Consider the following 26377-nt stretch of genomic DNA (forward strand, 5'->3'; position numbering starts at 1 on the left):
CAGCAAAATAAAGCCACCCATAGACAAGTCAGGGGTCTCTACATACTCAGAGGATTATGCAGAAACATATCTGCAAACTGAATGGGAAAAACCTCTTTAAAATTGGCCTGATGACTGAAAACTCTGTGGAAAGCATAGAATGTTGAAAGCAGTTGAAAGACAGGTGTGTGTGTGGGTGGGGGGGGGGAGGTGACAAATCAGCCTGCTCAAGCCCCCAAGAGATCAAAATCAAACAGAGGAAGAGTTTAAGGGGTGGGCTGGTTTTCCAAATTGTTCTTTTATCATACTGCCCTCTCCCCCACTTCATGATTTATATTTCTAATGTTATAATCATAAATATATTTAACAGCAAAGATGTAGTTTATTTTTAGATTCTCTCTGGACGCCCATTCAAGAAAGCTGGGTGTACAAACTCAACGAACATGACAAGAAGTTTCTAATGTATGACAATAAATGCATTCCCCGATAAATGCCGTATTTCAGAAAATAATGGACAAGACATGCCTAAAAGCCGGGTATCAACATTACCAGTCCCCCATACAGATGGCTTTGTATCCAGTGGCAAGATCAGCCGCAGGGGCAGAGTGAGGGAAAAAATCAGGAAGCTCCCACTCCCTTGACTTTTTGCAACCTGTGCAAAATTAAATTATTCAGGAGGGCTTTTTTACACAGGTAACAGAGCTTTACTGTAAGATACTGGTTCAGAGAGATGCTTTGATAAGGAGATACGGACTGTAGAGTATACACAGTACTGTGTGCTGCAGGGATGCTCCTACTGGATATTTCCACGTCATGTAATATGCCATTTCAACTTGCTTTACAGCATTGCTTCCAACTCTGAATGAGATTTCAGTGTAAATAAATAAACAAACTATAGTGGAAAATCATCAGTGGAAAAGCTCTTCTGAAAGAAGATTCTTCCTTTATTTTCTGACTGAGTTTGGCGGCTACTGTTATCTAGGAAAACCAGTTTCCAAAAGAGCTGTTTACACAGGCTTTGGATGCACATGTGGGCAAGCCCTGTTGAAATGCTTTTAGAAACCAATGGATCTGGTAAGGCCAAAGCAAAATTCAACACAAAATTGCCCCTAGACCGATCGCCGCCAAGTTACCTCCTCTCTGTTTCACATCGTTCGTTAAATTCCACCTCGAAGTAAGTTGCCTCTGGGCAAATGAACACTGTGACATCGTGGCAGTTATTGTCATAGTTATGGGGCGACTCCATAGCCCACGTTCTCAGAACCACAGGTTGTTCTTGCTGCCAGTTTTCCATGTCCACCTGGTATAATTGGAGAAACAAATCAAGACAGAGCAGGGATGGGATGGACTCCCCCAAATCCAAGCTGGAAATAATTCTGAACGCCAGCATTGCTTTCCCAGAAGTATCCTGTACACATAAAAAGTTAGTCCAAACTTCAGAATTAGGTCCAGAATGGGTGCCTCAGGGGCAATAGGTCTTCCCACTACCTTGACATATCAGGGCCTAGAAGGCTCAGATCCTACTGTGGTATTTATTGCCATACACTGGGGCCCTTGTCATTTTTTTCCCAGTAATTGTCTGAAATGGAAATGATGCCAGAAATATACAGTTTTCATATGACCAGTAGTTCTAAAAAAGACTTTTTTTCTGGAACCTGAAGGTCAGATTACTTTTTGTTGAATTCCATGAGTGTCTTCTCTCATATTATAACTCAAGCTGTGCTTTAAATTCTATCTTTGAGCTCCTGCTCTGGGTGCCATGTTTTGTGATTGCAAGGTGCTCACCTGGGGGTGGGTTTTCTTTAAGTCATAAAGTAATCTTTTCCTGCAAAACCTGGAGATTCTCCCAAGTATGCCGAGATTCCAATCTTGTCGGGGGGGCGGGGGGGGGAGAGACAGGTTTCACTGTTGTATCAGTGGACACAGGATTATTGGGGGGGGGGAAGAGACTTAAAAATCAAATTCCATTCTCCAAAAATTTCTTTTGCCAAAATCTATAAACTCTAAGGTGCTCGAGCAGGCGAATTTCTCTCTTCCCCCGCCCCTTTCCCCTCTTAATTCACTCAACAGTTTTGAAACGCATTCAGTTCTCATCAGATTTTGTATGTTTCCCATTTTTTGGCAAGTTGATGAAGTCGTATTTGTCTGCATGCCCAGAGAGTCCCCTTGAGCAAACAGACATCCTTTCCTTATCTGTGAGAGGCTGATTTATTTATTTTTTGCTGCTTTTGTAACTGGCACGAGGGGCCCTATGTATTATACTATTAGATATAGTGATGAACTTCAACAAAAAGCATAACAGACTACAGAATTATTCTACAGAACAGCCACTTAAAGATGACAAACATTCATTAGAAATATCTGCACCCTTTTGGGAGGCTACCTTATCCGTATTCTCTACAGTCTCCATCAACAGGCCATTCAGTAGTTTTGTCAAGATGCTGATATTCTGCAGAAGGGCACAGTGTGGAATATCTAAAGTGCAGAAGTCCTGAAGGACGGTCATCTGGAGAAAGCATGCACAAGACATCTCATTAAGATTACAGGGTTTTAAATCAAGTAATTAACTATGTACCACAATAGCCCACGCAGCTCACTTACCAGCTGGCGGGTTACCATAGCAAAGACAGAGTTGCTTAATTTTTCCACTATGATTTTTCCACTCTGCTGGGCCAGGAGAGATTCAAAAACTTTCCTGATGCTTGACAGGAACAACTGTACATCTAGACCAAAAAGAAGATAAAGGGGCCGATGAACACTATTTTTCTTACTGCTTCAGTAATACCAGTAGCCTTGGTTTATAACAAACTAGTTTGATAGCCATGCTTTGCTCCGGTATTTAACTACTTTAAATCTTGTTATAATACTTATGGGTATGTAACATTTTGGGGTTGGGTGGGGTGGGGGGGTTGAGTTGGTTTTCTAGTATAATAGCATAGTTCCCAAGCTTCACAAAGGTGTTTGAATAAAGTGAAGCATGTTATCTCTATTCAGAAGTCTTGTACCATCTCTTCAACTGTCTGCAGTTTCCTTGACCTGATTTTTACCTCAGGCCAACTTGAGATGAGATTGCATCAAATTCTTACAATAGTTGCTTCTTTGGCTTGAATACCTACATTTTGTAAGTACTTCTGTGGCAAGGTTCTTTGAGGCTGAGTCGTTCCCCTTAAGCTGCAAGTAGCACCAGGAAAGGAGGCTGCCCTGTACAGACCAGAATAACGACGAGAGCACGGAACTGCTGTCTGGCTGGGCGACACCAAGCATCAACATTTCACACTGAAAAATTAAAAGTTTGAAGTTGTTAGAAAAAAGAGAAATGCATGCTAGGGGTTTTCTAGAAAAACTGTTAGTGATTTGTTTCAGTTTTCAGGTCCTATTACATTGCTTAATATATGTTTCATAATATTCATTACATTGACTTGCACTGGGTAATCCACCTGGAGTCTTGGTGAGCAAGGCAGATGGTAAATCAAATTAAGTATTCCTACCTCTCTTGAAGCCACCAACAAGAGTGTTTCCATCACCGACAGCACTTGATCAACATCCAGGTTTGCAGAAGTTCCTTTCTCTGGTAAGAGCAAAAGCCCACCAGGATCCTGATCGCTGTCAAAGAATGAACATTTCCCAAGTATTCTATTAATGCAGGTCTAAACATAAAGCATTCAAATTCAAGAACTCCAGCACATCCACTGAATTCTTCAAAATCCCACCTTCTCAAATAGAGTGTTTCTAGTCCTCATGGATATGAGTATCATCTTCTTCATTAAAAACAAGAAAAGTAGGAAAGGGCTCTTACACCAGTGGGAAGGGCTCCACTAACTCTGTTGCAGTAATACAGATTAAAGCACATTATACAAAGCAATACAAACACGTGTATTCTGAGTGGACTACTTTGCGTGAACTGTCTTGTGTTTTTTTCCCAGTGTTGTTTAACTAAATCAGGAGTGCTTTAATCTTTGATAGCTAATTTAAAATAGTGGACACTATCTAGATTAATGTTCTCCAATCACAGAATGGACCAATGGTGATCTACCAACTTAACTCTTTCTGTCATTTCTCATGGATTTATAGTTTTGTTTTGCAAGTTGGATATAATGTCACTTTTTGGCTAATTAGAATGTTATACAATAGAAAATACGAATGTTTAATTAAGCAGTAAACCAATCATAGTTTATCTATGCTATCACATGAAAAATATCTTAGATATTTGCATAAGATAAACCTATAAAACATGCAAATTCAGATAGTACATCAGAGTCCTGATTGGAAGAAATCTCATGAGAATCTAGGTGAGACTCTTACCTTCGTATGCTATGGGGATCTTTATGCCTTTCATGGAAACTTTGTTTTAAACTTAGAGTTAATTAGGAAATGTTAGCCAACCTAATTCTTATTGCTTTTCTGTTTTCCATTTTTGTCAGATTGATATTAATAATCATTTATGTTTTGATATCTTGCTTCATTAAAAGACTAGAGTGTATTTCAATAAAAAGAAAGAAAGAAACTCTAGAAAGGTTTCTGTGTGTCTTGATGGGAAAAAAGCTTTGCAATAAATAATGTACTGATAAGCAGAATTTGTTAAATGAGCAGATTCTGTTTGACAGGTCTTAACTAACTGTTGAAAGCTATCCAAGAGTAAAGATAAATCTTTCTTCTGGGAAAGTGGAAGCCTTAGTTAAGACACGGGTAAAAATCCGTTACAACTCAGTACAGGGAAGAAAGACCCTGTTCCACTTGACAGTTCCCTTTCCCTTCCTAAGCCTCCTGGAGTCTGTACATCTTGACCCTCATCCCAAATCCTCCTCTTCATCTGCTACTGTACATTTTTCAGGTTAGAAAGTACTCTTGAATACGAGTACCACTGTTTTTCAAGATGCTGCTGGAATGCAAATCAAAAATGGTATAAAGTATCAAATGTCAAAGCAAAGGACATTGAGTTCCATGCCCATTGTCTGTGTATTCTGAACTTCTGTTTGCATTTGGCTTTCCGGGTAGCAGAATTTTGGTCGCAAGTTGCAGTACACTAAAGCGGCTTACACACCACGTATTATAAATACGTATAGAAATAGTCTCAGTCCAATCTGATGTTCGACTGTTCATTCCACACTATGTTTTCCTTTCCACCACCCCCTCCCTCCATTGGAACCCAAACATTATTCCTATCGCGTGAAGGTCCTTTTTTCTTGCTTGCAGGAAGTTTAGCAGACTGTTTCACAGGTAGGAGAACAAGGTTGCTGAGATGAAAGATCTGTAGCATTCCTTTCGACATAATTAAGAGGTTTACCTGAAATATGTGCAGAGGGATTTGAAAGCAAGATGGACAGATGGTTTGTGTTCCTGCTCTGTAATGTTTTTCTGGGGAAAAAGAAGGAAAAAAAGACTAATTAAAAAAAACAACACATACACAAAAGCGTTAAGTGTAGTAAAATAAACACGAGGTTAAACATTGCTACAGCAGCCACATTTGCAGGTCTGTCTCATTCTATCAGGGTGGAGGGTGAAGACTCTTTTTGCTTTCTCCATCATTCCCTTGATGATCCCTCCCTTCCTTCCCTACGTTTTAAGTGATGCCACTATGTTTTTATATATAGTTTTGGTTTTAACTTGTTTTATGATGTGTGTTTATACTGCTCTGTTTGTACTTGTTAACAGGCTTGGTGGCCCTGTCTGGGCTGAAAGATGGGATTATAAATCTTGTAAATAAATAAAATGAAGTAAATAGGTTTTCATTGGGGCATTGGATGGGGAAGCCAGAGGTAATTTATACACAGGAAGCTGTGTTATCCAAGACACAGTTGGCAAGGACTTCCGGGAGGCCCTTTACAGCAGTCTTCCCTGCCCAAGTCAGAGAACTCTTCCCCGCAGACCTGCACCCTCTGCAGGCTCTTCCGGCATAATTTGAAAACGCACATTCCAGAAGACCTTCAAATGAAGCAATTTGCTGCTGTGGTGTTTTCGGCGTTCTTACGACGATGTTTTATCGTCACTTTCATGTTTTTAAGTGATAGGGTGAGAACAAAAAGGCAGGATCTAAAACTGCCAAAACGAATGAATGAAGAGAGACCAATATACCATCATGGCAAAGAGCTGCTCCCGTCGGGTAAGCCTCTCAGGGAAAAAGATGGCTGCGCCGTTGACTAATGTGTTGTTGACTTCCTGCTTCAAGGTCTTTAACGGCGTGGACTCACTCTCTCTCCCGTCTACGACTGCACAGAAACATAAATGCAAAAAGATGACTGCGTTAGTCTGTCACAGTAAAATGAAACAAAAATCCAGTGGCACCTTAAAGACTAGTAATAACGTTTATTTCAATATGAGCTCACGAAAGTTCATACCGAAATAAATGCCAATGGATTTTTATATCATTCAAAAAGATAAAAATGCTTTACACTGAGGCACCAAGATATCGGTATCATCATCATCATCATCATCTACAAAGCTCTTCATGGCCTTGGTCTGACACGCCTACAGGACCGCCTCCCTCCCCATGTTCCTCCACAGCAACTTCACTCATCTGAATAGGGTCTCCTGCAGGTGCCATCCTGCACACAGGCAAAATAAACAGCAGCCCATACACGGGCTTTCTCTGTGGTGGCTCCTACCCTGTGAAACAGCCTGCCTGAGGAGGTCAGGAGAACCTCCACTCTCCTAGCTTTCCGCAAATGATGCAAAACCAAATTGTTCAAAAAGGCTTTTGTATTATAGAGAGGTTTCAGATACTCTGAAAATGAGTTTGGGACCATAGATTTCACCCACAGACTTCACCACTATGTTGCCTTACGTACTATCTGTTGCTTTAAATATGTGCTCCTATGTCAGTCCTAGGATTGCTTATGTTCTGTTTCAGCATTTCTTCAACTCGGTATTGGATTCTTGCTAATGTTATGTCTTTGTAAACTTGTGTTTATTTACCCTACGGCACTGTTTATGAAATTGTCCTTGATACTGACTGTACTACTCTCACACTGTGTAATCCGCCTTCAGTCCCAGTGAGAAAGGCAGATCATAAATGACAAAATAAAAAATAAATAAATCATCATTATCATTATTATTTCCTCTATGCTTCTTCATTCCAAAGAAATAACTGTCCCTCTTCAAATACTACATAAAGAAAGAAACTTAAAGTATAGCAAGATTAAGACCACTACCAGTGAACATGTCCCAGAATCCTCAGTCATGCCCAGGGATTTCTGTGGCCCCCAACTGACGTGGAAAATGTTCCCTGAAGGTAGAAAGTGTGAGAGACATTGTGTTGATCCACAGATCTTTTTTTTAAAAAAGATCACCTTCACAGAGATGCTTGTAGAGATCCTGAGCCGCTTCCATGTTGTCAGGCTTTTGGCTCTGTTCGTTTTCCTGAGTGTTTGTGGTTTTATTGTCTGTAGTGAGCACTGAGAAGCAGCTCTGGAGAAGCCGCAGTATCATGGTTTGGGCCTCAATGCACTCTTCTCGTGGGCTAGAAGGGAAAAGTCACAACATTACTGTAACAAAGTTCCATTTCTACCAATGTTTCAGTTTCAGTTTTATTACGGTTCTAAAGCCAGCATAGAAGCCCTGGTGGCGCAGAGTGGTAAGCGGCAGTACTGCAGCCCAAGCTCTGCTCACAACCTCAGTTCGATCCCGGCGGAAGCCAGGTTCAGGTAGCCGGCTCAAGGCTGACTCAGCCTTCTATCCTTCTGAGGTCGGTAAAATGAGTACCCAGTTTCCTGGGTAAGGCAATGGCAAACCACCCCATAACAAAAAGCCTGCCAAGAAAACAACATGATGCAACGTTCGCCCCATGGGTCAGTAATGACTCAGTGCTTGCACAGGGGACTACCTTTACCTTTAAGGCCAGCATACAAGTTAATCAAAGAGAAGATATAATTAAAAAGAGAACAAATTTTTAAGATGCAAATTCTGTAGTTTAAGAATCAGCGCACAGAATTTAGCAACTTGACATGTAAGTGTAATATTTTTATCAGATAAAAACCAGTGAAGCTTTGCTTTATGAACCAGGGATCATATCAAGTAATGGGGTAATAAATCCAAGATGAGCCTCAATATAAAATGGATAGCTAAAGAACATATGCTCGACAGATTTGACCTCTCCTAGGGGACATGATCACAACCTTTCCAGGTAGGGGATTTTATTATACCTGCCTTCAATAACTGCAGATAGAAGAGCAGAGCACCTAGCTAGAGCAAATGCCCTTCTAAGACTATTTGCTTCCACAGAGGTCAAATATACTGCTGGCTCAAAAGTGCTTTTGACATTTAGCAGCACCCCAAGTTTTGATGCATTGGAGATGTCAGATTGATGTTTGATATCCTCTATTCTTTTTTTTATTATCCCTTTTGCTTGTTCAGCTCCATAAGTTAAAGAGTACCTGGGGAGAAAAGCCTATTCTATTAGTATGGCTATACACAGCATTGAGCCAGCTGGATTGGAAGTCGCCTTGAAGGATCACAGGAAACAAACCTTGTGGGTTAAAATGGCCTTTCAGCCACATATAAACGGACTGGATACATATCCTGGCTTCAAACCTGAGAATACCAGACTCCATATCCAGGCATTGGATACACAATTTGGAATGTGCAGAACAGCCCTCAAAAACTTAGACTGAACCCTTTCTTGTGGGGTTTCTACCAATGTAAGAGTGCCATCAATGCCCATTTAAGGGTCAGGCTTTCCAGAGAGAGTAACAAAGCAAAATAATTGTGATAGCTATCCTAAGCTATCACGGACATTCAGAATGGTCTGCAACAAACTATAGAAGCAAAATCTCAAGAAATACTAACAGAGCCAGTGTTGTATAGTGGTTAGAGCAGGGACACTTACTGAGTGGCACAGGAACCAACCGTGGCTCTCTGACAAGCCAACTGCAGATCTCCTAAACACCACTTCCCAAGATGGCACATGACCCGTATTTCAGGAAAATGGGCAAGGCCGCTATCAGGTGGGACTTGTGGTTGGCAGGCCGCCCCCACCTTGAAACAGCCACAGCCAAGGGCCTTCCTGAAGTGCAGGCCTCGTGCCAGGAATGAAAGGAAATGTGGCTCTTCTGATTGATGGTAATTGTATGAATGCAGAGTATCACCAGATTAGAGTGTCAGACCAGGATCTGAGAGACAGAGGTTTAAATCTCTACTCTGCCATGGAAGCTCACTTGGCAATCTTGGGCCAATCACACACACTCAACCTTGCAGGGTTATTGTGAATATAAAATGAGGAGAGGGTTCTCACTGGGGAGAGAGGTAGGGTTATCAAGGAAGTAAATAAACAAAATGCATTTTTACATTAATAAAATCAGCATTTGAAATCAACTAAAAATGCAACCTTTTCCTCCTCTCTAGATACACAGGTAGAAAGCGCAGTAGCCACCACTGCAGCAGCCAGGACAGTAAGAGGCTTGAGGAGAGGACTTTCGTTACCATCACTTTCCCCATCTCCAAGACTCCTTGCTGCTGTGTGGAAGCTAAAGGATCAGAGAGGACCCAGGCAAATTTGCCCATCAACAGCTTAGCCTGACTAAGCAAGCCCTGCCCCTGCCTGTAGAAAGAACAGCACCTAGGTTAGAAAGCAGTTTATGGCTAGAACTAAACACTTTGGTGGTGGTGTGCAAGTTTTGCGTCCAACTAGGTTTCCAGGGTATGACCAACTAGATTGCCAAGGTATGAGTGTTTGAGAGTCAGAGCTCCCTTCATCAGATACAAGGAGTGGAAAAAGGAAAGCGGAAAGCGTCCTTATAATCCAGGCATAGGATGGGAGGGACGTTGTAAATTAGAGTGTCAGGAAGCTCACTATAATACAGGGTGAGAGTGCTGTCCATTAATCAACTGTTGCCCATTTGTGACAAGTAAAACTTGCTGAGGAATGCCTCAACTGGAGTTCTCTCCAAAATAGGAACTCTACTACTCTGATGGTCAAGAAACAGCTCTGCAAATTGCTTCACCGGCAACTAATGCTGCCATTATTTGAACTGCATATTGTAATGGACTTAAATGGTCAGTTGCTTAGAGAACCTATCTAGCCAGAAAGCACGGCATCCTCAGCACCCCCCAAATTCCCAACTCCTCTCTATTGCTTTTTTAATCCATGGTTCATCTTCTCCTTTGCTTAAGTCAAAGCAGGGCTTCGGACAGACATTGCGGGGCCAATGAGTAGAAGACAGGAGCAGGAACTTTAGATCTAGTTTATTTTAACTGACGGAGACCTACTTTTGGTGAAGTCTGCTGTAGAAATTCCAAAACAGCTTTAAATCAAGGCCTCCAAAATCCAGGTATGATCTGTACCTTAGACCACTCTCTTTCTTCTGCACCTACAAAGAATATGGAGTCACAAAAAGTTGCACACTAAATAATTGTTTCTTCTATTTTTAAAAACCAGAAGTACCATGAAAAAGAAGGCATGGATGTTAAACTGCCAGAAAATAATCTTAGACATTGAATCCCAACAGAAGGGATCTCAGTATAGTAAAATCTGCCCTAAATCTGTGCACAAAATGCCCTGGTTTTAAAGAGCGTTCGATTCAGAATTACTATGGTATCAGCTTTTTTCATGTATCACCACAAACACAGCAGAGTCCTGCAGAACGTCAAAGGACTAGCTAATTTATTATGGCGCAAGTTTTCACAGGCCAGCCTAAATCCTTTATTATTTTCTAGTGGCTACATTAAAGTAGGCGGTCAACGAATCGTGTGTTTAAAAACAGCAGCCTAGAATTTGGAGAGACGTTTCAGGGAGAGAAGGGAAAACATACCAAATCCTGAGCAAGCTGCTGGGTGAAACACAGAGTCTTCAGGAGAAGAGTTGTTCCACAAACGGCACCTCCATTTGTTTTGCCGCACTTCATACAACTCATGGTTCTGCTGGGTTCTGTCGATGCAGGCCGGATGTACCCAAAGAGGCTCAAGCCTTGCACCCCAAGTCTCTCGGCTTTGTCTTGCCTTGTGCACAGGAACTTCACCATCAGGTACTGAAAGTGACATTGCATCCGACATTATTTTTAAAAGAACCCTAAACCCTGACAAAGATGCTGTGCGGAACCTGCTCACCAAGTTGCTTCATCTGAAATCTATGTGACTCAAGAGGCCAAGGGAGGATGTAGAGTGTGAACTCTAGGGGGAGGCTCAAATAGTTACATGGGCCAGATGCCCACAGTGGTAAGATGCCACGCCAGGCTCTGCCCCATGACATCATCTGATGACAGTACAACAGTTCTTCTACAACACAGGGATAAAATGACTGGCCTACCATATAGATAGTCTCAGGTGGTTAGCCGTGTTGGTCTGCAGTAGAAGAACAAGATTCGAATCCAGTAGCATCTTAAAGACCAACAAGATTTCCAGGATATAAGCTTTCAAGAGTCAAAGCTCCTTTTGTCAGCCATGTCAGATCTGACAACGGGAGCGTTGATTGTTGAAAGCTTCTACTCTGGAAATCTTGTTGGCCTTTAAGGAGCTACTGGACTTGAATCTTGCTGGCCTACTGTACAGGACCGTTGTAAGGATTACTGAGATAAACGTGCACCAAAGTGTTTGCACATTTGAAATGCAATATATCATCGTCTGAGCCTCACTGCCGCCACTATCAGTTATGCTTACGTTGCATATATATGTCACATTCAAGTTAAATATATGAAATATATTCAAGTTAAATATAAATATAAATGTATAAATAAATAAAATGATACACATATTTATCATTTGCAGTAGGTTTTAGGGACATAAAAATCAGGGACATAATAAACTGCATTTGGGAGTACATTTTATTGCTATGACTAATGAAAAGGGAGTGAGGGAGACCGAATTCTTAGTAACTGTTACGAAAGCCCTGCATCCCACTGGCAGTACATGTACCAGCCATTGAGAATCACTGCTATAAACCACATAGTAAAAGTTTTCTTGTCTTCAGGTCTGAATGAGTTTTATTGTCTTCAGGTCTGAATGAGTAGAATGGAAGTTTTACTTGGGAAATTCTGCACTGCTGCATTTTGACTTCCACTTCATCCCATTCCTCTTCCATTTCAAACCAGCCAACAGGATCCTCCTCTCCCAGCTCATCACGAGAGGTGCCACTCCTGCAGATACAAAAGAAGGTCAACAAGGCTTGTGCCTTCTCTGCAGCCCTACAACCCAACTGCAATTCATCTATGGTATCTGGCTATGACAGGACTACCTGTCACAGAACTACATTTTCAACCACAAGTATCTCCGTATTACAAGTGTTCCTAATCCTCATGGTTTACCAATGTGGTTTCCCAAACTGGTGAACTAAAATCTTTGTGAACAAGGGTCAGAGAGAATGGGAAGATGCTCGTTGGATAAGCAGAAGGCACGGTTCTGACAGGGAAGAGGGCAGCACTGAGATCTGAACTTTCAAACAATCAGATAAGCAAAGTCTTTAAAAGACCTCCTTAGAACAGAAGACTCAAAGATAGGTGAGCAAAGTATCAGTGGATGTGAACAACTATGAAATACACTGGGGGATGCTGTTTAGATGTTGCAGGTGACCACAGTGGTCCAAAGCACAAAATCCAAACACAAAAGCACAATCTTTTGAAGAGGGCAAGCTTTTGAGTTCCACCGAACACTTCCTCAGGCTGAATGTTTTCAAGAACTCGGAGGGCAGGGGGGAAACACATAGTGTCTCAGGTTATGATCTTAAGACCTTGGTTTTGTAAGTATCTTAAGATCATGGCCTGAGACATCTTGCATTCCACAGCTTTTATTTTTTTGTGAATATTTAGCATATCAGAAGACCCTTGGTTGGTGGGGTGCAGGAAAAGACCCCCAAGAACTGCACCACTAATGGGCCACAGATTTTCAGCATTTGCCCATCACAGCCTAGAGTAGCCTCAATGTACACTATTACACCTACTAGGTTCCTCTGAGTATCTTGCCTCACTGGTACTAGCAAACACCAGCAAAAGCTTCTATTGGGTTGCTTATCTAGTTGGAAATCTGGCTATGGAAAGAACCGGAAGACCCAAGACACTCTTTCCCAAGAGATCATAATTCAAGTTCACATTTCCTCTCAGCAAGCTTTGGGCAATATGCCAAAATGCACTGGCTATAACGTCAAAACATTCACAATGCGCATTTGTTTTTACCTGATTTTCAAAAACTGCCGGAAATCTTCTAGTTTCCATTTGTCATAGCTTTCAAATCTTTTAAAATGCTCCTCTGCATGAAATTTTTCTTGAGAACAGTTGTAAGCAAACACTAAGCCACACCGGGCCCCAATCGCTCCTCTCCGCACCTAGGAGGAGAACAAGGCTGTAACCATGTACAAAATAGAAGGAGAACAGCAAAATGACATCTCTGGTGTGCACAAGCTGCAGGGTAAGGGGACACAAAGAGGAACACACCATCTGCTTCTTCACAGCGTAGTCTATGAATGGGGAGGGGGGTTGTGGGACTCCACATACACACACCCTGGAGGCCTGAGAGTCAAACTAGACAAGATGCCAGACATGTAGAGGACACGTGTCAGTTTCCCGCAAGTTTCCATGGGAAGTGTGATGAGAAAGAACCTCTGCCAGGGAGAAGAGGGGGAGAATCCCCTCTTCATGCAGGGGGAGCGCGTGCTCCCTCTCGCTGCTGCCAGCACGCTCAGTTCCCTCTGACCACCATCGGCATGCTCAGCTCCTTCTTGCCGCCACCAGCGCACTCCCCCTGCTCCCCTAAATGCACTTCACAGCCGGAGGGAGCCAAGTGCACCAGCGGTGGCAAGTGGAGCCGAGCAGACTAGATGAGATGCCTAGAGAAAGAACCTCTGGCAGAGGTTCTTTCTCACTATACTTCCCGTGGAAACTTGTGGGAAACCGACACGTGTCCTCCATGTCTCAGGCATCTCATCTAGTTCGGCTCTGAGCCACAGCTGGCTCCAGAATCCAGCTCTGATTTGACCAAGGTTCCCAATTCATTTGTCTCATTTCTACACTATCCTTCTTCCAAGGAGCTCAGAGTGGTACTTATGATGGGGTGGTCACACTGTTTTCTTCATATCAGCGCCGTGATAGGTTAGGCAGAAAGTGGCAGATCATTCAGTGACTTTTATGGCTCAATCAGTGATCTGAACTCAGGTCTTCCCAGGCCAAGTCTAGCACTCTATCAGCTACACCACACTGGTTCCCTTGCTCCTCCTCTTCATCTAACCCCATTTGCTTTCCCAGGTTGGCACAAACATCACTTTGCAGCCATGCATACAGAAATCACGCAGGCATGAAGAGATGCCCTGAAACTGCCAAATATTGGCTGATTCTGCACACGTTGGATAATGCACTTTCAATGCACTTTATCAATCATTTGAGGTGGATTTTTTGTTCCGCGCACAAAAAAATCCATTCCAAATGATCTATAAAGAGTTGGAAGTGCATTATCCAACATGCGCAGAATCACTTGGTGCCCGTCATGAAAAAGGGACTACAGAGTGTGTATAAAACCATTTCAACACTCAGCACTATCATTATAGATAATCTTCATGTTGGAAACATTCACAATAGTTTTAATTTTTTAAAGGCTACTTGATTTTTTGCATCTAAACAGACCTGATTTTTGTGGGAATTGATGCTCTCTCCAGCACAGCCAAACTGCACCATTAAAGGAGTGCCTTGAAATCAGGTCTGTCATAAGAAAGCAAACTGTGCTTTCTAAATTGCTACTTTCTGATGAGCACGTCCCTACCTTTATTCTGATTTGCGTGACCTGGAAGGCAGCTTCAGTCCCTGTGGAAAGAATCACACTGGCTCGAGTCTTTCCGGTCTCTGTAAGGAAGCCTACAAACAAAATAACAGACGAGTGAATTTTGCTGGGCCCTTCTCCCAGAGGAGCGTTTTCCACACGGCAAATTTGGAGCTGGACCAACCCGGGGGGGGGGGGCGTTGCCCAGGACTGATTCCCATGGCGTGCAGATTTGGCACGGCGATGACGACTTGCCTCTAGAAGCCAAGTGGGCGCTTACCATCCCCCGTCCAAGGCTCCACGAGGAGGTTTTCGGGTCCTGATTTGTCCTCCTTTCCTTTGACATCACAGGCTTGCAAAGTCAGCCGCAGGGGCGTTCCTGGAGAATCAGAGAGGGTTGAGGGCAAAAGCATTTTTGTACTGGTGGCTTTCTTATTGAGTTTTTCTCTTGTGACATTCTTCCTGAAAAATCGAGTTGAGTTTGTTTCGATACAAGATCGACTCAAATTTCCTTTTTAAAAAAATACTTTCTAGCCGATTAAATGTGCTGATTTTAGATCATCTCTTTTATTCTTTTTGAGGCTACAATTAGAAGTTATGCTTGGAATCTATGACAGTTAAGTGTAGGGGAAAACACATAAAAGTATGCTTACAAGTTTTTTTCCAGTACAAGGCTGGAAATATTATGGGTTTCCACACTATAACTACAAATTAGATTAAAGGACGGCAACCTTTTACCATTAAAGAGGCAAACTACATTAAGGCTGACAGCAAGAGATCAACAAAGAGCCCAGTATAAGGAAGTCCAATTGCATAACTGAAAATACACAACATACATTACTGAGAACTGATGTCCTGATAAAGCATTTGAGAGTCCTATATTAGGAAGAGCCTAACAAAGGATACACAATAAGCAATATACCCAGGAGTACACCATGCAATTGTTTTAGTGGACTGGCATAAATCTGCACGTGCTTTCCTCTTGGATTACTGACAGTTATTCCCTTCTCTCATTTTCCTTTCTGCAAAGCATCTCTAAGAAGCCTTTTAATCCCATACAAACCTTTGCTTCCAGTTCCCATTACTAGTTGTAGGTGGGTAGTCATGTTGGTCTCTAGTACAAGAACAAGACTCAGGTCCAGTAGCACCTTAAATACCAACTAGATTTCCAGGGTATGAGGTTTTGAGAGTCAAAGCTCCCTTTCTCAGATATTAGTTGGTTATTCTAACATCCCACATATCCGATATACCTTTAAGATTAGGGGGTTTTTTTAAAGAAGATCCCTATTGAGTTATATACTGAGCCACACTTAGCTTTGGGGCCGCAGGCTGCAGACTCATAGCTAGGGAGATGCATTGGAAAAGGGATAGGGACTGTCGATTATACTACCCCATACTGTCTTTTGCTGTAATTATGCTCCTACTAAAAGTTTCTCTGTGTCGTTAATATGTCAAGTTACTTATGTTTTGCTTCAGCATATTTCAGCTCTATATCGGATTTCTGCTTGTTTTCAAATTTCTACTGCATTATTTATTAAATGTATTGTTGGTTGACTGTCCCAGCCGTTGATCATATTGGCTTACACTATGTAATCGGTCTGGAGTCTCAGTGAGAAAGCCATAAATACCATAAATAGCAAACCATAAAAACCATAAATAACGTAAATAAATGAAAGTAAAGAACAAATAAAACCTGGCATTTCTTTTAGCCATGCAGCCACCCAATACTGTGCCTGAATGATTACGGACATGCTTGCCAAGGCTTTCTGCTGCTAACCAAACTCCATAAAGGCAGCAAGGACAACTACAGCAGCATTGTGCAATAGTCAGAATATTGTCTTAAGAGCAAGAAAACATGTGCTCACATCCCCAATCTGCCGTGAAGCTCAAGGGTGACAAAAATGCAGGAGGGGAGAACAAAAGACACCACTTTTAAACTCCCTGGAGGAACAGTAAGATAAAAATGTGCTCTACATGTCAAAGGATCAAATGAAGAAGGGAAGAACTGTGCTCTGAGCTCTTTGGAGGAAGAGCAGCATGTGAGAAGCACATACACAGGACAAGCACATAAATACAATTACCAAGTATAAGAAAATCTGAATCTACTAGCATCTTACAGGTCAACAAAATTTTCCATCTGTCAAAGTGACTTCTGACATGAAAATTTATAATTTGGAAAATGTTGTTTGGTCTTTAAGGCACTACTGGACTCAAAGTCTGCTACTACAGACTAACCCATCGGAAACAATCTGCCAAATATTAGACTGCCACTATCACAAACCTTAACAGCTACAGTAAATAAAGCGGTGAGAAAAGAATACAGTCTAACTCACAGAAGTGAACCCAAATCAGCCCGTGTGCAAGCAGAAGAAACTTCCTCTTGTGCAAGAGGGTTCCACGTTTTCTGTGGATTTCTTCCTCGAGCTTCAGCCTCCCACACCACTCCATAAACACAGGAGGTGACGGCAGAGATCTGTTTCATGAGTGGAGCTCTGCTCACAGTTTTCAGGATTCAGCTCATATTTTTACATTATGTACTGAATTACTGAAGACTTCACATTTTCTCCTCTAAACAAAGTTGTCTTGTACGTTGTCTTTACTGGCTCTTTTGCCACTAACCACTTCTTCTTAGGAGGTTCTGAGAAAGATTTCCAGTGTTGCTCAAAAACAAGTCTAATGGATGTTAAATATAGAATGATCTCAGGATACTCTGGGGGCATTAAGACATTTTACACAATGCATGCAGCTATATTAGGTTTGCAGCCCAATTATAAAACATCTACGCTCTTATACAATTCCACCATATAGAGATAATTTCTCACTTAACATTAGGACAAAAACAACCACTTTTATTGTTTGTATGATAAATGTTGTGAATTTTCCTGGGGAATGTTACAGAACAACCATTTTAACATGGTTTGACATGTAGAAGGGTGCGTGTGCCATTATTACGAGGCAATGAACAGGAGATGCTATTGCTGGGTTTCTTCATGGAGTTTGGGAGTGGAGGTATGCCAGTAAATTCTGCATATCCAGAAATAACCGGGTTACTTGCCTCCTCTCACAGCTGCTCCTCACCTCAAGTGAGCAGCTAGTACTAATAATTTTGAAAGACCTTTTTGCTCAACTGTCTCACTTAACACACCACTGATGAACCAGAAACAATCTGCTGAGCTGCGCAAAGAAGATCAAGTGCATTACAAGTATGGCTTTCAGAGACCATCGGAACACACCATGCCAATACCTACCATATTTGTACAGCAGGTTTTGCCGGACTGTGGCCATGGAAGCGATGAGAGAAGCAGCTTTGTACGGAGTTTCCAGATGGTCAGAAATTGTACAAAGCGTGCTCAGTACTTTAGCAATGCTCCCTCTGGCAAGAGCAAATGCCAACAATGTGAGCTCTACCTCTGGAGAAGCACAACAACTAGTAAAGTTGTAAGGGGGGGGGGAAGAGAGAGAGAGAGAGAGAGATCTGTAAATTCAAGCAGGCTTTTTTTTCATAAAGTTGGTGTCTTAATGTTACTCTCTTTTAAAGCACACTTTCAAGCATTTCAAATCTGCATCCAGTTTTGTGGTGTTTCGAGCACAAAGAGAATGTAGATTGTCCTTGGTTCAATGCATGGCATTTTCAAGGGCAAAGGATCTCAGGTAGCAGGACTCGGTCAGACTGCTTCTAAGGTCTTAAGAGACCAGCTGCCAGGCAGTCAGTAATGAGCCAGAGAGAACAATGCTCTGATTCAGTATAAGGCAGCTTCAGATATTCATATGCGTCAACTGGGAGAGGGCGTAAGTTTAAAATAGGTATATTTGGAAGAGAACAACGAAATACAAAAAGTTGTATGTTTTTAGGATTTGGGCCAGAAATGTTCGTTCGAGGACCACTCTGAGTAGAGCCAACGGGTCTCTGTGGATCAAGGCTTCACCTCTCAGCTTCTGCAAACAGCCTGCGAGGAAGAGCTGTTGTCACAAGCCAACACCCTCCTAACAATGCCTCCTTCGCTTCTGGGTTAGTTACCAGCAGGGCTTTTTTTCAGGGGGAACACGGGGGAACGGAGTTCCAGAACCTCTTGAAAATGGTCACATGGCTGGTGGCCCCGCCCCCCGGTCTCCAGACAGAGGGCGGCACGGAGGGCAATCTCAACTCCCCTCTGTCTGGAGATCAGGGGGCGGGGCCACCAGCCATGTGACCATTTTCTCCGCGGGCAAACCACAGAGTTCCACCACCACTTTTCCCAGAAAAAAAGCCCTGGTTACCAGTATGTCTTGTCAAGTGGCCAGCAACTGGTGCTACCAGTTAGTGATTTGTCCTTTAGGAAATGTAACTGATTTCAATGACAAATATACCATCCCCTTTTATATCTGCTGAACCAAATTTGAAACAGGATGTGTCTCTCCAGCTCTTCCACATAGCCACTCAATTAGGAGGACCTCACATGGATGGGTAACTTGCCAGCAACGCTGTAATACACGACCTATTACTACAAAAGGGGAAGAGAAAAATCCATCTGTAACCTCTTTCCATACATTAACTGCACTATAAACATTTATCATGTACTCCTTCATTGCTGGGTTAAACTCAAATGCCCTAAAGCTTTGTTAAGCCTTTCTCAGCCCCCTCCCCTCCTAGCTTGATAGCTTTCGTTATGACTGTACCTGGTAATTCTCAGGAGAAAACTGTCTACTTCTTCCAAAACATTAGGAGACAAGAAACTTGAGAAGTCTGTGGAACCAGGTGACAGAGAGAGTGGCGGTATATGCTGCAGGGCTTTCCTAGAGAAGAGGAGGGGGAAAAATCATCCCATCAGAATATCAGTTCTGCCACAAAACCACTGCTAAAATTTAGTGTTACACCAAACGAAATACAAAGGAAGCACGCCAAGAATTATATTGCCCTATGTACAATTATACAATAAAGATTACAACAATTGGTGCAATAACAATTAGTTACAATAATCATAGGAGCAAGAAAAGTTCCATCATGTTTCTATAAACATTCAACAGGTAAGTGGTAATCACGTCGCTGTTAATGCATAATGTCCCAAAGTCCGTGGGAGCTAGTTGAAGGCATCCAGGAACGCTGAGTGGCAGGAACGCTGAGTGGCTACAATATCCAGATACACTAATTAATACTCACTATTTCGATTCCAACATAATCTTAACACGTGAAAGTAACCAACCAAGTACAGAGTCAATGCAAAGTCCATTCGAAGGTAACGGGGAGATCATTCCTAAGCCCAACAATGCTTTGCCTGCAGCAAGGTGGTAATGAAAGTAACTGGGAGCGACTGCCTTTTGGGAACTTGGCTAGATCTTATGTGCATTCCAGGAGAGCCCTGTATATTAAGAATTCTGATGGAATTCTCCATCAAACAGCTTGGGGGAAGGGAAGAAAAAAATCACACACACAGGGAAAAGAGGAAGACCCGTGGGATACGGGATGCCCTGTCTCCTCCAGACTGTAGTTCCTGCCTTTCACTATCTGTACTTCCCCACCTGGAGAGACCCTAAGGGCTCTGAGAGTGTCATGGATGTATGGATCAGAACACACTACACTTAGTGATATATGTGTACGTTAGTGAAATTTGTATGAACTTTGCTGCAGTTTTTTCTAGCATGTTGTATAACCACACAGGTGTACTTTCATCTTTGACAGCTAATTAAAAATAGTGAACAACTTTAAGATAAATGTTCTCTAATCATAGAATGGACCAATGACGACCTACTCACTTAACTTTTCCTGTTATCTTTACTGATGTACATTTTTCATCTTGCAGCTGGACACAGAGTCACTTTTTGGCTGATTAACTCCACTGGCTCCCTGTAGAGCTCCAGATCAGGTTCAAGGTTTTGGTCTTGACCTATAAAGCCCTAAATGGACTGGGACCAACATACCTGAGGGACCGCCTCTCCCCCTATGTACCCCGGAGAGCGCTTAGATCTGCAGATAAACACCTACTGGTGGTCCTTGGCCCCAGAGAGGTTCGACTGGCCTAGACCAGGGCCAGGGCTTTTTCTGTCCTGGCCCCCACCTGGTGGAACTCTGTCGGAAAACACTTGGGCCGGTCAAGATATCATATCTCTTCGGTGGGCCTGTAAGACGGAGATGTTCCGCCAGGCAAATGGTTGAGGCCAGTAAAGGATCCATCTAATCAGCCTCCCTGCCGGTCTCCTACCAGTGGAGGGGCTATATGATAATCTGCCCCCTCCACAACATATGATGAACTAGAATTGAGTTATAAACTCACACCTCCACCCTCTTTTTATGTGTATGATGTGCAGGGGAAGGGGAAGGAGGACCATCTAGCTTACTGGTAATTATGCTGTGGAAAATGAGTTTGTGATTTTATTGCCTATTTACTGTAATTTTATCTACTGCTGTAACCCGCCCTGAGCCCACTCGCATGGAGGGAGGGCTATAAATTGAATAAATAAATAAATATGTCACATGGTTGAAAATATGAATAATTAATTAGTTCTTAAACCAATCATAGTTTATCTATGCTATCACATGTAGAAGATCTTAAGAGTTTTGTATAAGGTAACATATAAAAAGTGCTAATGTAAATAGCAAATCAGAGTTCTGGCTGAAGGAAATCGCATGAAGATCTAGGTGAGAATCTTACCAATGTAATGTGTGCTATGGGAAACATCATGCAATCCACAGTAAGCCTGACTGAAATGCTAGGAAACTTAATTCTTATTGCCTTTTGCATTCTATCTCCATAGGATTTATATTAATATGTATTTGTGTTTTTATATCCAGCTTCATTAAAAAGACCAGAGTTTATTTCAAGAAAAGAAAACTTTAAACTCTAAAAAGAAATCTTTGCAACTCGGGGGGAGAATATTGCAAGAAGAACCCTATACATTTTGTACTGACAAGCAGCCTCCTTAAAGTAGAGAATGCTGTTTTTCAGATCTGAATCTAAGGTCTGGAAACTGCTCAGGATTTAAGATAAAATATTTAGTCTGTTCAGAGGAAGCCTTAATTAGACACAGGTAACAATACGTTACAAGAGGAAAGGAGGGGATTGCAGCCACCTGGTTCCTCCTCCTCTCCATGACCTATGCCAACCATTTCCTCCTCAGCCTTACACTGGGCCTACTTTAAACAGGGCTTGGAAAGCAGTTACTACACAATGGCCTTCCCCAGCATTCCACAAGACCCCCAAGCCTTGCAAGAGTTCACGGAAAGACCCAGCCTCTCCCTTGGCATCCTCCCATCTTTGCCCTCACAGTCTTTACCTCTCTCCCTTTCCAAATCACTCACAAACCATCAGCTAGCCAAATTGTTGGGATAAGGCATCATTTCTTTTGAGTCCATCTTAAACAGCTGCCGCCTGACATGGCAACATTTGGCTAGCCTTACACTAGACAGTCTGGCTTACTGGTGAAACAGCAGAAGCTTCTCCAACCTGCTTTAGTGAATGTTTAAGGCCAAGTCAAACCCTGCCTCTGGACAAACCCTGCCTCTGTCCGCCTTTCTACAAACACTGTTTTATCTCTCCTTCTTTGATTCCTTGCCAGCCACACTTTGCTATGAATTGGGAGGGGAAGGGGCAGGAAAATTAGCAAAGAAGAGAAATAAAGGTGGAGGAAGACAGTCCCTGGCTCCTCCTCCTCCATCAGTATACCTCCTCCTATCTCTCTTCTTAAGGAAAAATTTCCTAAGAGCTGGAAGGACGGGAGAAAAGAAGTAGGAAAAAATGAAGTAGAAACTCCATTAAGAATCTTCACTCATATTATTAAATACACTTTGCCCTCAAGATCAAACGGATCTTTTTGAAACAAATATTAATTGGACAAGGTTCCAGTATTGGAGAGAATTGATTTCTTCATGCCTCAAAGATGTCAAGATACTATCAAGATTTTGCCAACCTTGTTCAAGTGCACTGGTCAAGGGCTGGGGATACTTAATGGTGTAGAATTGCTGAGAAGCTAGCTCTAGAAGTTTCCAAATCACTGTTTTATGAAGGCACCAAAACCATAAGTGTGACATACAGAGACTCAAAGTAAGGGTCAGTCCACAATGAAGCAAGTAAATAAGGGTCAATCCACTCAGAAAGTTTGCAGCTAAGCAGGGACTTTGAGTCTGACAACGTCGCCCACTAGCTTATATTGCTTCTCAAAGTGAACGTAAGTCCTAGGTAAATGCCTGACTGCACACCAACACAGAAGTCTTCACATATAAATGAAGCACTAGAGAGAGACACAGCACAAGGGAACAGGACTCACTGGGTGTTTTGCAAGATGGTGTGGACAAGTGCTGGATTCGTTTCCATAGACGCTGTCACCAAGGAGGTCAAGAGCGACCAGTACCAGATCGCTGATGCATCACAGACTGAGACTCCACCCTTCCTCAGTCTCTGGTAGCCGATAGCTCTGAGCCCGTGAATTCTGGTATCGCATCCGTCGCTAAGGCAACGCTTGATGTTTATCTGCACATCTGTCAAGAGCATCAAACAAGGGGTAATTTCTTCTTGTCTTACTTGCCTCTCATGCAGTCCTGGTCATTGCAACATGGCTTGGATGGAGAGAACGTCCCAGCAGAATCCACCCTATCGGTCAGATCTGGCCCTCGGTGGCAGCCAAAACTTGCCATCGCCATGCTTTGCCTCATGGTAACAGGGCCACCACTGCACATTTACTTCAAAAGGAAGGCAAAGCATACTTCTGAAAGGGGCCCAGCTCCATCTCAAACAAGTTCACTGCTGCTGCTTCACACTGTTAAAATCATTCTCTCCTCTAAACTAAACTCTGAACTTTTGAAGTTCACAACTAGAGACATGAAGTTCTTGGGGTGGGGGGACAGGGACACACACACCCCGCCCAGTTTCTTCTATTTCCAAGCGGATTTTTTCCAATTATTCCAACAATCAGGAATTTTATTTTGTTAAATGGTTATGTCTGACAAGAAATTAAGTATTGTACATATTTCAGTTATTCCCAGAAAGCTCAGAACAAGACTCCCCATCTGCCATAGCGTCATAATTTCCAGAATTTGTATTTATTTTGAAAATTTCTATGTTGCTTCTTCAGAGAAGCTGCTTGTGGTGGTTTTTTCTCTTCAATGAGATGCAATTCTTTTATTTAAATTTTATATCTTTATTCTGAATAAATAAAAAAAAGAAAGATTCCTAAGTCAAAGTAATCAGTCAAAATACAAGATTTATTCTCAAAGGCTCTTCCAATCGCCACTGAAAACTTTAGGATTTGTGTATATTCAGCAGTGGATCAAGCTGCAATCCCAGGCACAGCGGCTTCCAAGCAGCACCTGCAGTTCTCTTAGAGGGGTATTTTTGTACAGATTGTAGGTTCCATCATGTTAGGAGCCGATCAGAACAAAAATGGGGATTTGTAAAAGGGGAAGTTCAAGTCCTCTGAGATCTCAGGATACTCACTTCACTACCAGGTAACAGACAACCACCACCCCAGGAAGATCTATTAGATTTTTATCCCACCCTTCCTCCAAGGAGCATAGGGCAGTGTGCATTTTTCTCCACTCCTCAACCCTGAAAGGCAGGCTACGGCAAGGAAGGGTGACTGCACCAGCACCACCTGGGCCCTCCCCATCCTCAACACTCTGACTACCACACCAGAATGATGTTAGGACTCCATAAAAATAAATGAGGCACTCAGGTAGCCCTGAGAACATGCATGAATGTGATAACATGATGTCAACCAGATTTGATTCTTGTAGGTATGTTGGGGTGTCTGTCAGGTGTTGGATTCCTTCCAGAAGGCAGGTGGATAGAAGCAGAGAGGATACACTGGCACAGTATGCTTAAAGAAAGTAATTTATGAAACCACTTTTGATTTCATTGCATCGTAAATGTAACACGCTCCCTGGGGCACAGCTGCACATCGTCTAAGCACCATGATCCTATAATTTCAGCTCTGAAAACTGTTACTGTAAAGAACCCAAAAACGCCAATTGTGTTGTTATTGACTCACACATCTGACTAATGTTAGCGTTTTCCAACAATGTCACGTAGCCGGTGACATTGCTTGGAATGTGAACATCGCGGACCTCCTGGAGATTGCTGGCAGTCCTTCCAACTGCGACTGTGACTTGCTGCGGCATGTAACTCTGGTCATTTGCTGCCACCGCGATGGAGAGGTGCCTCAGAATGACATCAGGTTTCATCTTTAAGCTGCAAGGCAAAAGGGGAAAAAATGGAGAAAGGGGTCATTGAACTTACTGTCGATGTTTCTTCTTGTTGGATGGAGAGTAATCCTGAGAGAGTTAACTTCTCTTGTTCACTACTGGGGCAGGGCCATATAAATCTGAGAGTGCCTGTCCCTTCTGGTGTTCTCCTTCCCTATATGCTCCCTCTGATCTCTTTTCCCAGGGGTCTGAGCAAGGCATCTCCTTCAGTGCTAGTGTAGCCCTGTTTTTCTTTTTGCTTTCTTCATCACCCAATTTGGCCTTTGTGCCTGAATCACAGCAGCAACAAAGACAATGAGGGACGCCGCTTCCACACTGCACTCAGGTTTGTTGCACTTAGTGGTTAGAAGAGGAACAGCTTGCATGGTGACTGACATAGATGCCACCCTTCCCACTCTACGCTCGGGGAAAAGGAAAAGAAAGAGGTCAGGGCTAAGAGCTTCATTAAAAAATGGTGCCAATGTACCAGCCTGTGCAGAGCTGGAAAGACTGGAGTCTAGGTGGGAACGGGCAGGGTTCAAGTAAGAAAAAAAGACTGGCGCTACAGGTGGGGCTAAAGGCCACTCCAGAGAAAGTGAGAAGAGGAACCCACTCAGAGAAAAAGTTCCTCCACTAAATTGGGGGAGGAGGGGAAGAATATCAAAGATGTTCTCAGCCAGGCTCCCACATGCTTTATCACTGCCGCGTCTACCCAACCAATCCTACAGCTCAGCAGTTCAAGCACTGATTTGTGCTGCTGCAGCTAAAGTCTGATCTAATGTCTGGCAAGCAGAGCAGAGCTGTCACAGAATGCCCCCTTCCCCCACATGGGATATCTGCAAACAAAAAACAAATTAAAAAAAGCAAAAGCAGGGAATGAAAAAAAATGCTGCCCTTGTGAATGTAAGCCTCCGGAAGGCATTGCTACATTTCCAGCACCAGACATCTCTCATGAAACCTTGGATGCAAAAGACCAGGTTTAAAACATTTCTACCTTCTTGTCTGAGCCACAAAAGGTCCACAGAGGAGGTAAGATGACTAAATTTCTTTAAAATCTGGCATAAATGCCGCAGATCATAACCAAACACCCGCAAAAAGAAACATTTATATTCAGGATGAGATAAATCTCCACAGGGAGGAAATTTCAGAGCCTCAAATTTGCTACTGAAAAGTCTCTGCCCTGTGTGAACCACTTCTGTCTCTGGCTTGCAGACAAAAAAGCAAGGTCTCCATACATGACCTAAGTTTACAGGTAGGCTTCTCTAGGAAAACGTGTCTTCAAGACATGGCACATCCCATTAAATAACAGTTAGATTAAGGGGGTTTTGCCTTTCTCATAGCCCTATTCCACCTCTACTAGCCTGGGGTAATGAGGACATGGATCAGGCTTATATTAGTTTGAGTTAATGAACATTGACTCTATCCCAACTAGGGCTGCCAGGAGTCCTTACCCTGCTGGCAAGACAGGTGGGGCACCTGGCACTTCTCACAGATGATCTTCTTGTATGTGCACTCCCACCAGGTGCGATGACATAACTTCTGGAATTTGGCACATTTTGGCGCCTGTGAAGCATGGGACGG

At 42.7% G+C, this 26377-nt stretch overlaps 1 protein-coding gene across 2 annotated transcripts in view; it reads right to left on the bottom strand.

Annotated features, from left to right (window-relative positions):
• ZZEF1 (zinc finger ZZ-type and EF-hand domain containing 1) overlaps positions 1-26377 on the bottom strand; it is a 100735-nt gene that overhangs the window by 59763 nt on the left and 14595 nt on the right. For both annotated transcript variants that reach the window (XM_055001956.1, XM_055001957.1), the window contains exons 5-22: positions 24604-24803; positions 22885-23095; positions 19303-19419; positions 17895-18073; positions 14927-15025; positions 14650-14741; positions 13074-13222; positions 11930-12041; positions 10722-10937; positions 10180-10280; positions 7266-7435; positions 6052-6185; positions 5264-5334; positions 3468-3582; positions 3096-3255; positions 2581-2702; positions 2363-2485; positions 1113-1279 (exon numbers count right to left, since the gene is read on the bottom strand). In XM_055001956.1, coding sequence (XP_054857931.1) covers positions 1113-1279; positions 2363-2485; positions 2581-2702; positions 3096-3255; positions 3468-3582; positions 5264-5334; positions 6052-6185; positions 7266-7435; positions 10180-10280; positions 10722-10937; positions 11930-12041; positions 13074-13222; positions 14650-14741; positions 14927-15025; positions 17895-18073; positions 19303-19419; positions 22885-23095; positions 24604-24803 — 2538 coding nt within the window. The remainder of the gene's footprint in view (positions 1-1112; positions 1280-2362; positions 2486-2580; positions 2703-3095; positions 3256-3467; positions 3583-5263; positions 5335-6051; positions 6186-7265; positions 7436-10179; positions 10281-10721; positions 10938-11929; positions 12042-13073; positions 13223-14649; positions 14742-14926; positions 15026-17894; positions 18074-19302; positions 19420-22884; positions 23096-24603; positions 24804-26377) is intronic.

The sequence above is a fragment of the Eublepharis macularius genome, chromosome 17, assembly GCF_028583425.1.
Source record: "Eublepharis macularius isolate TG4126 chromosome 17, MPM_Emac_v1.0, whole genome shotgun sequence".
Lineage (NCBI taxonomy): Eukaryota > Metazoa > Chordata > Lepidosauria > Squamata > Eublepharidae > Eublepharis > Eublepharis macularius.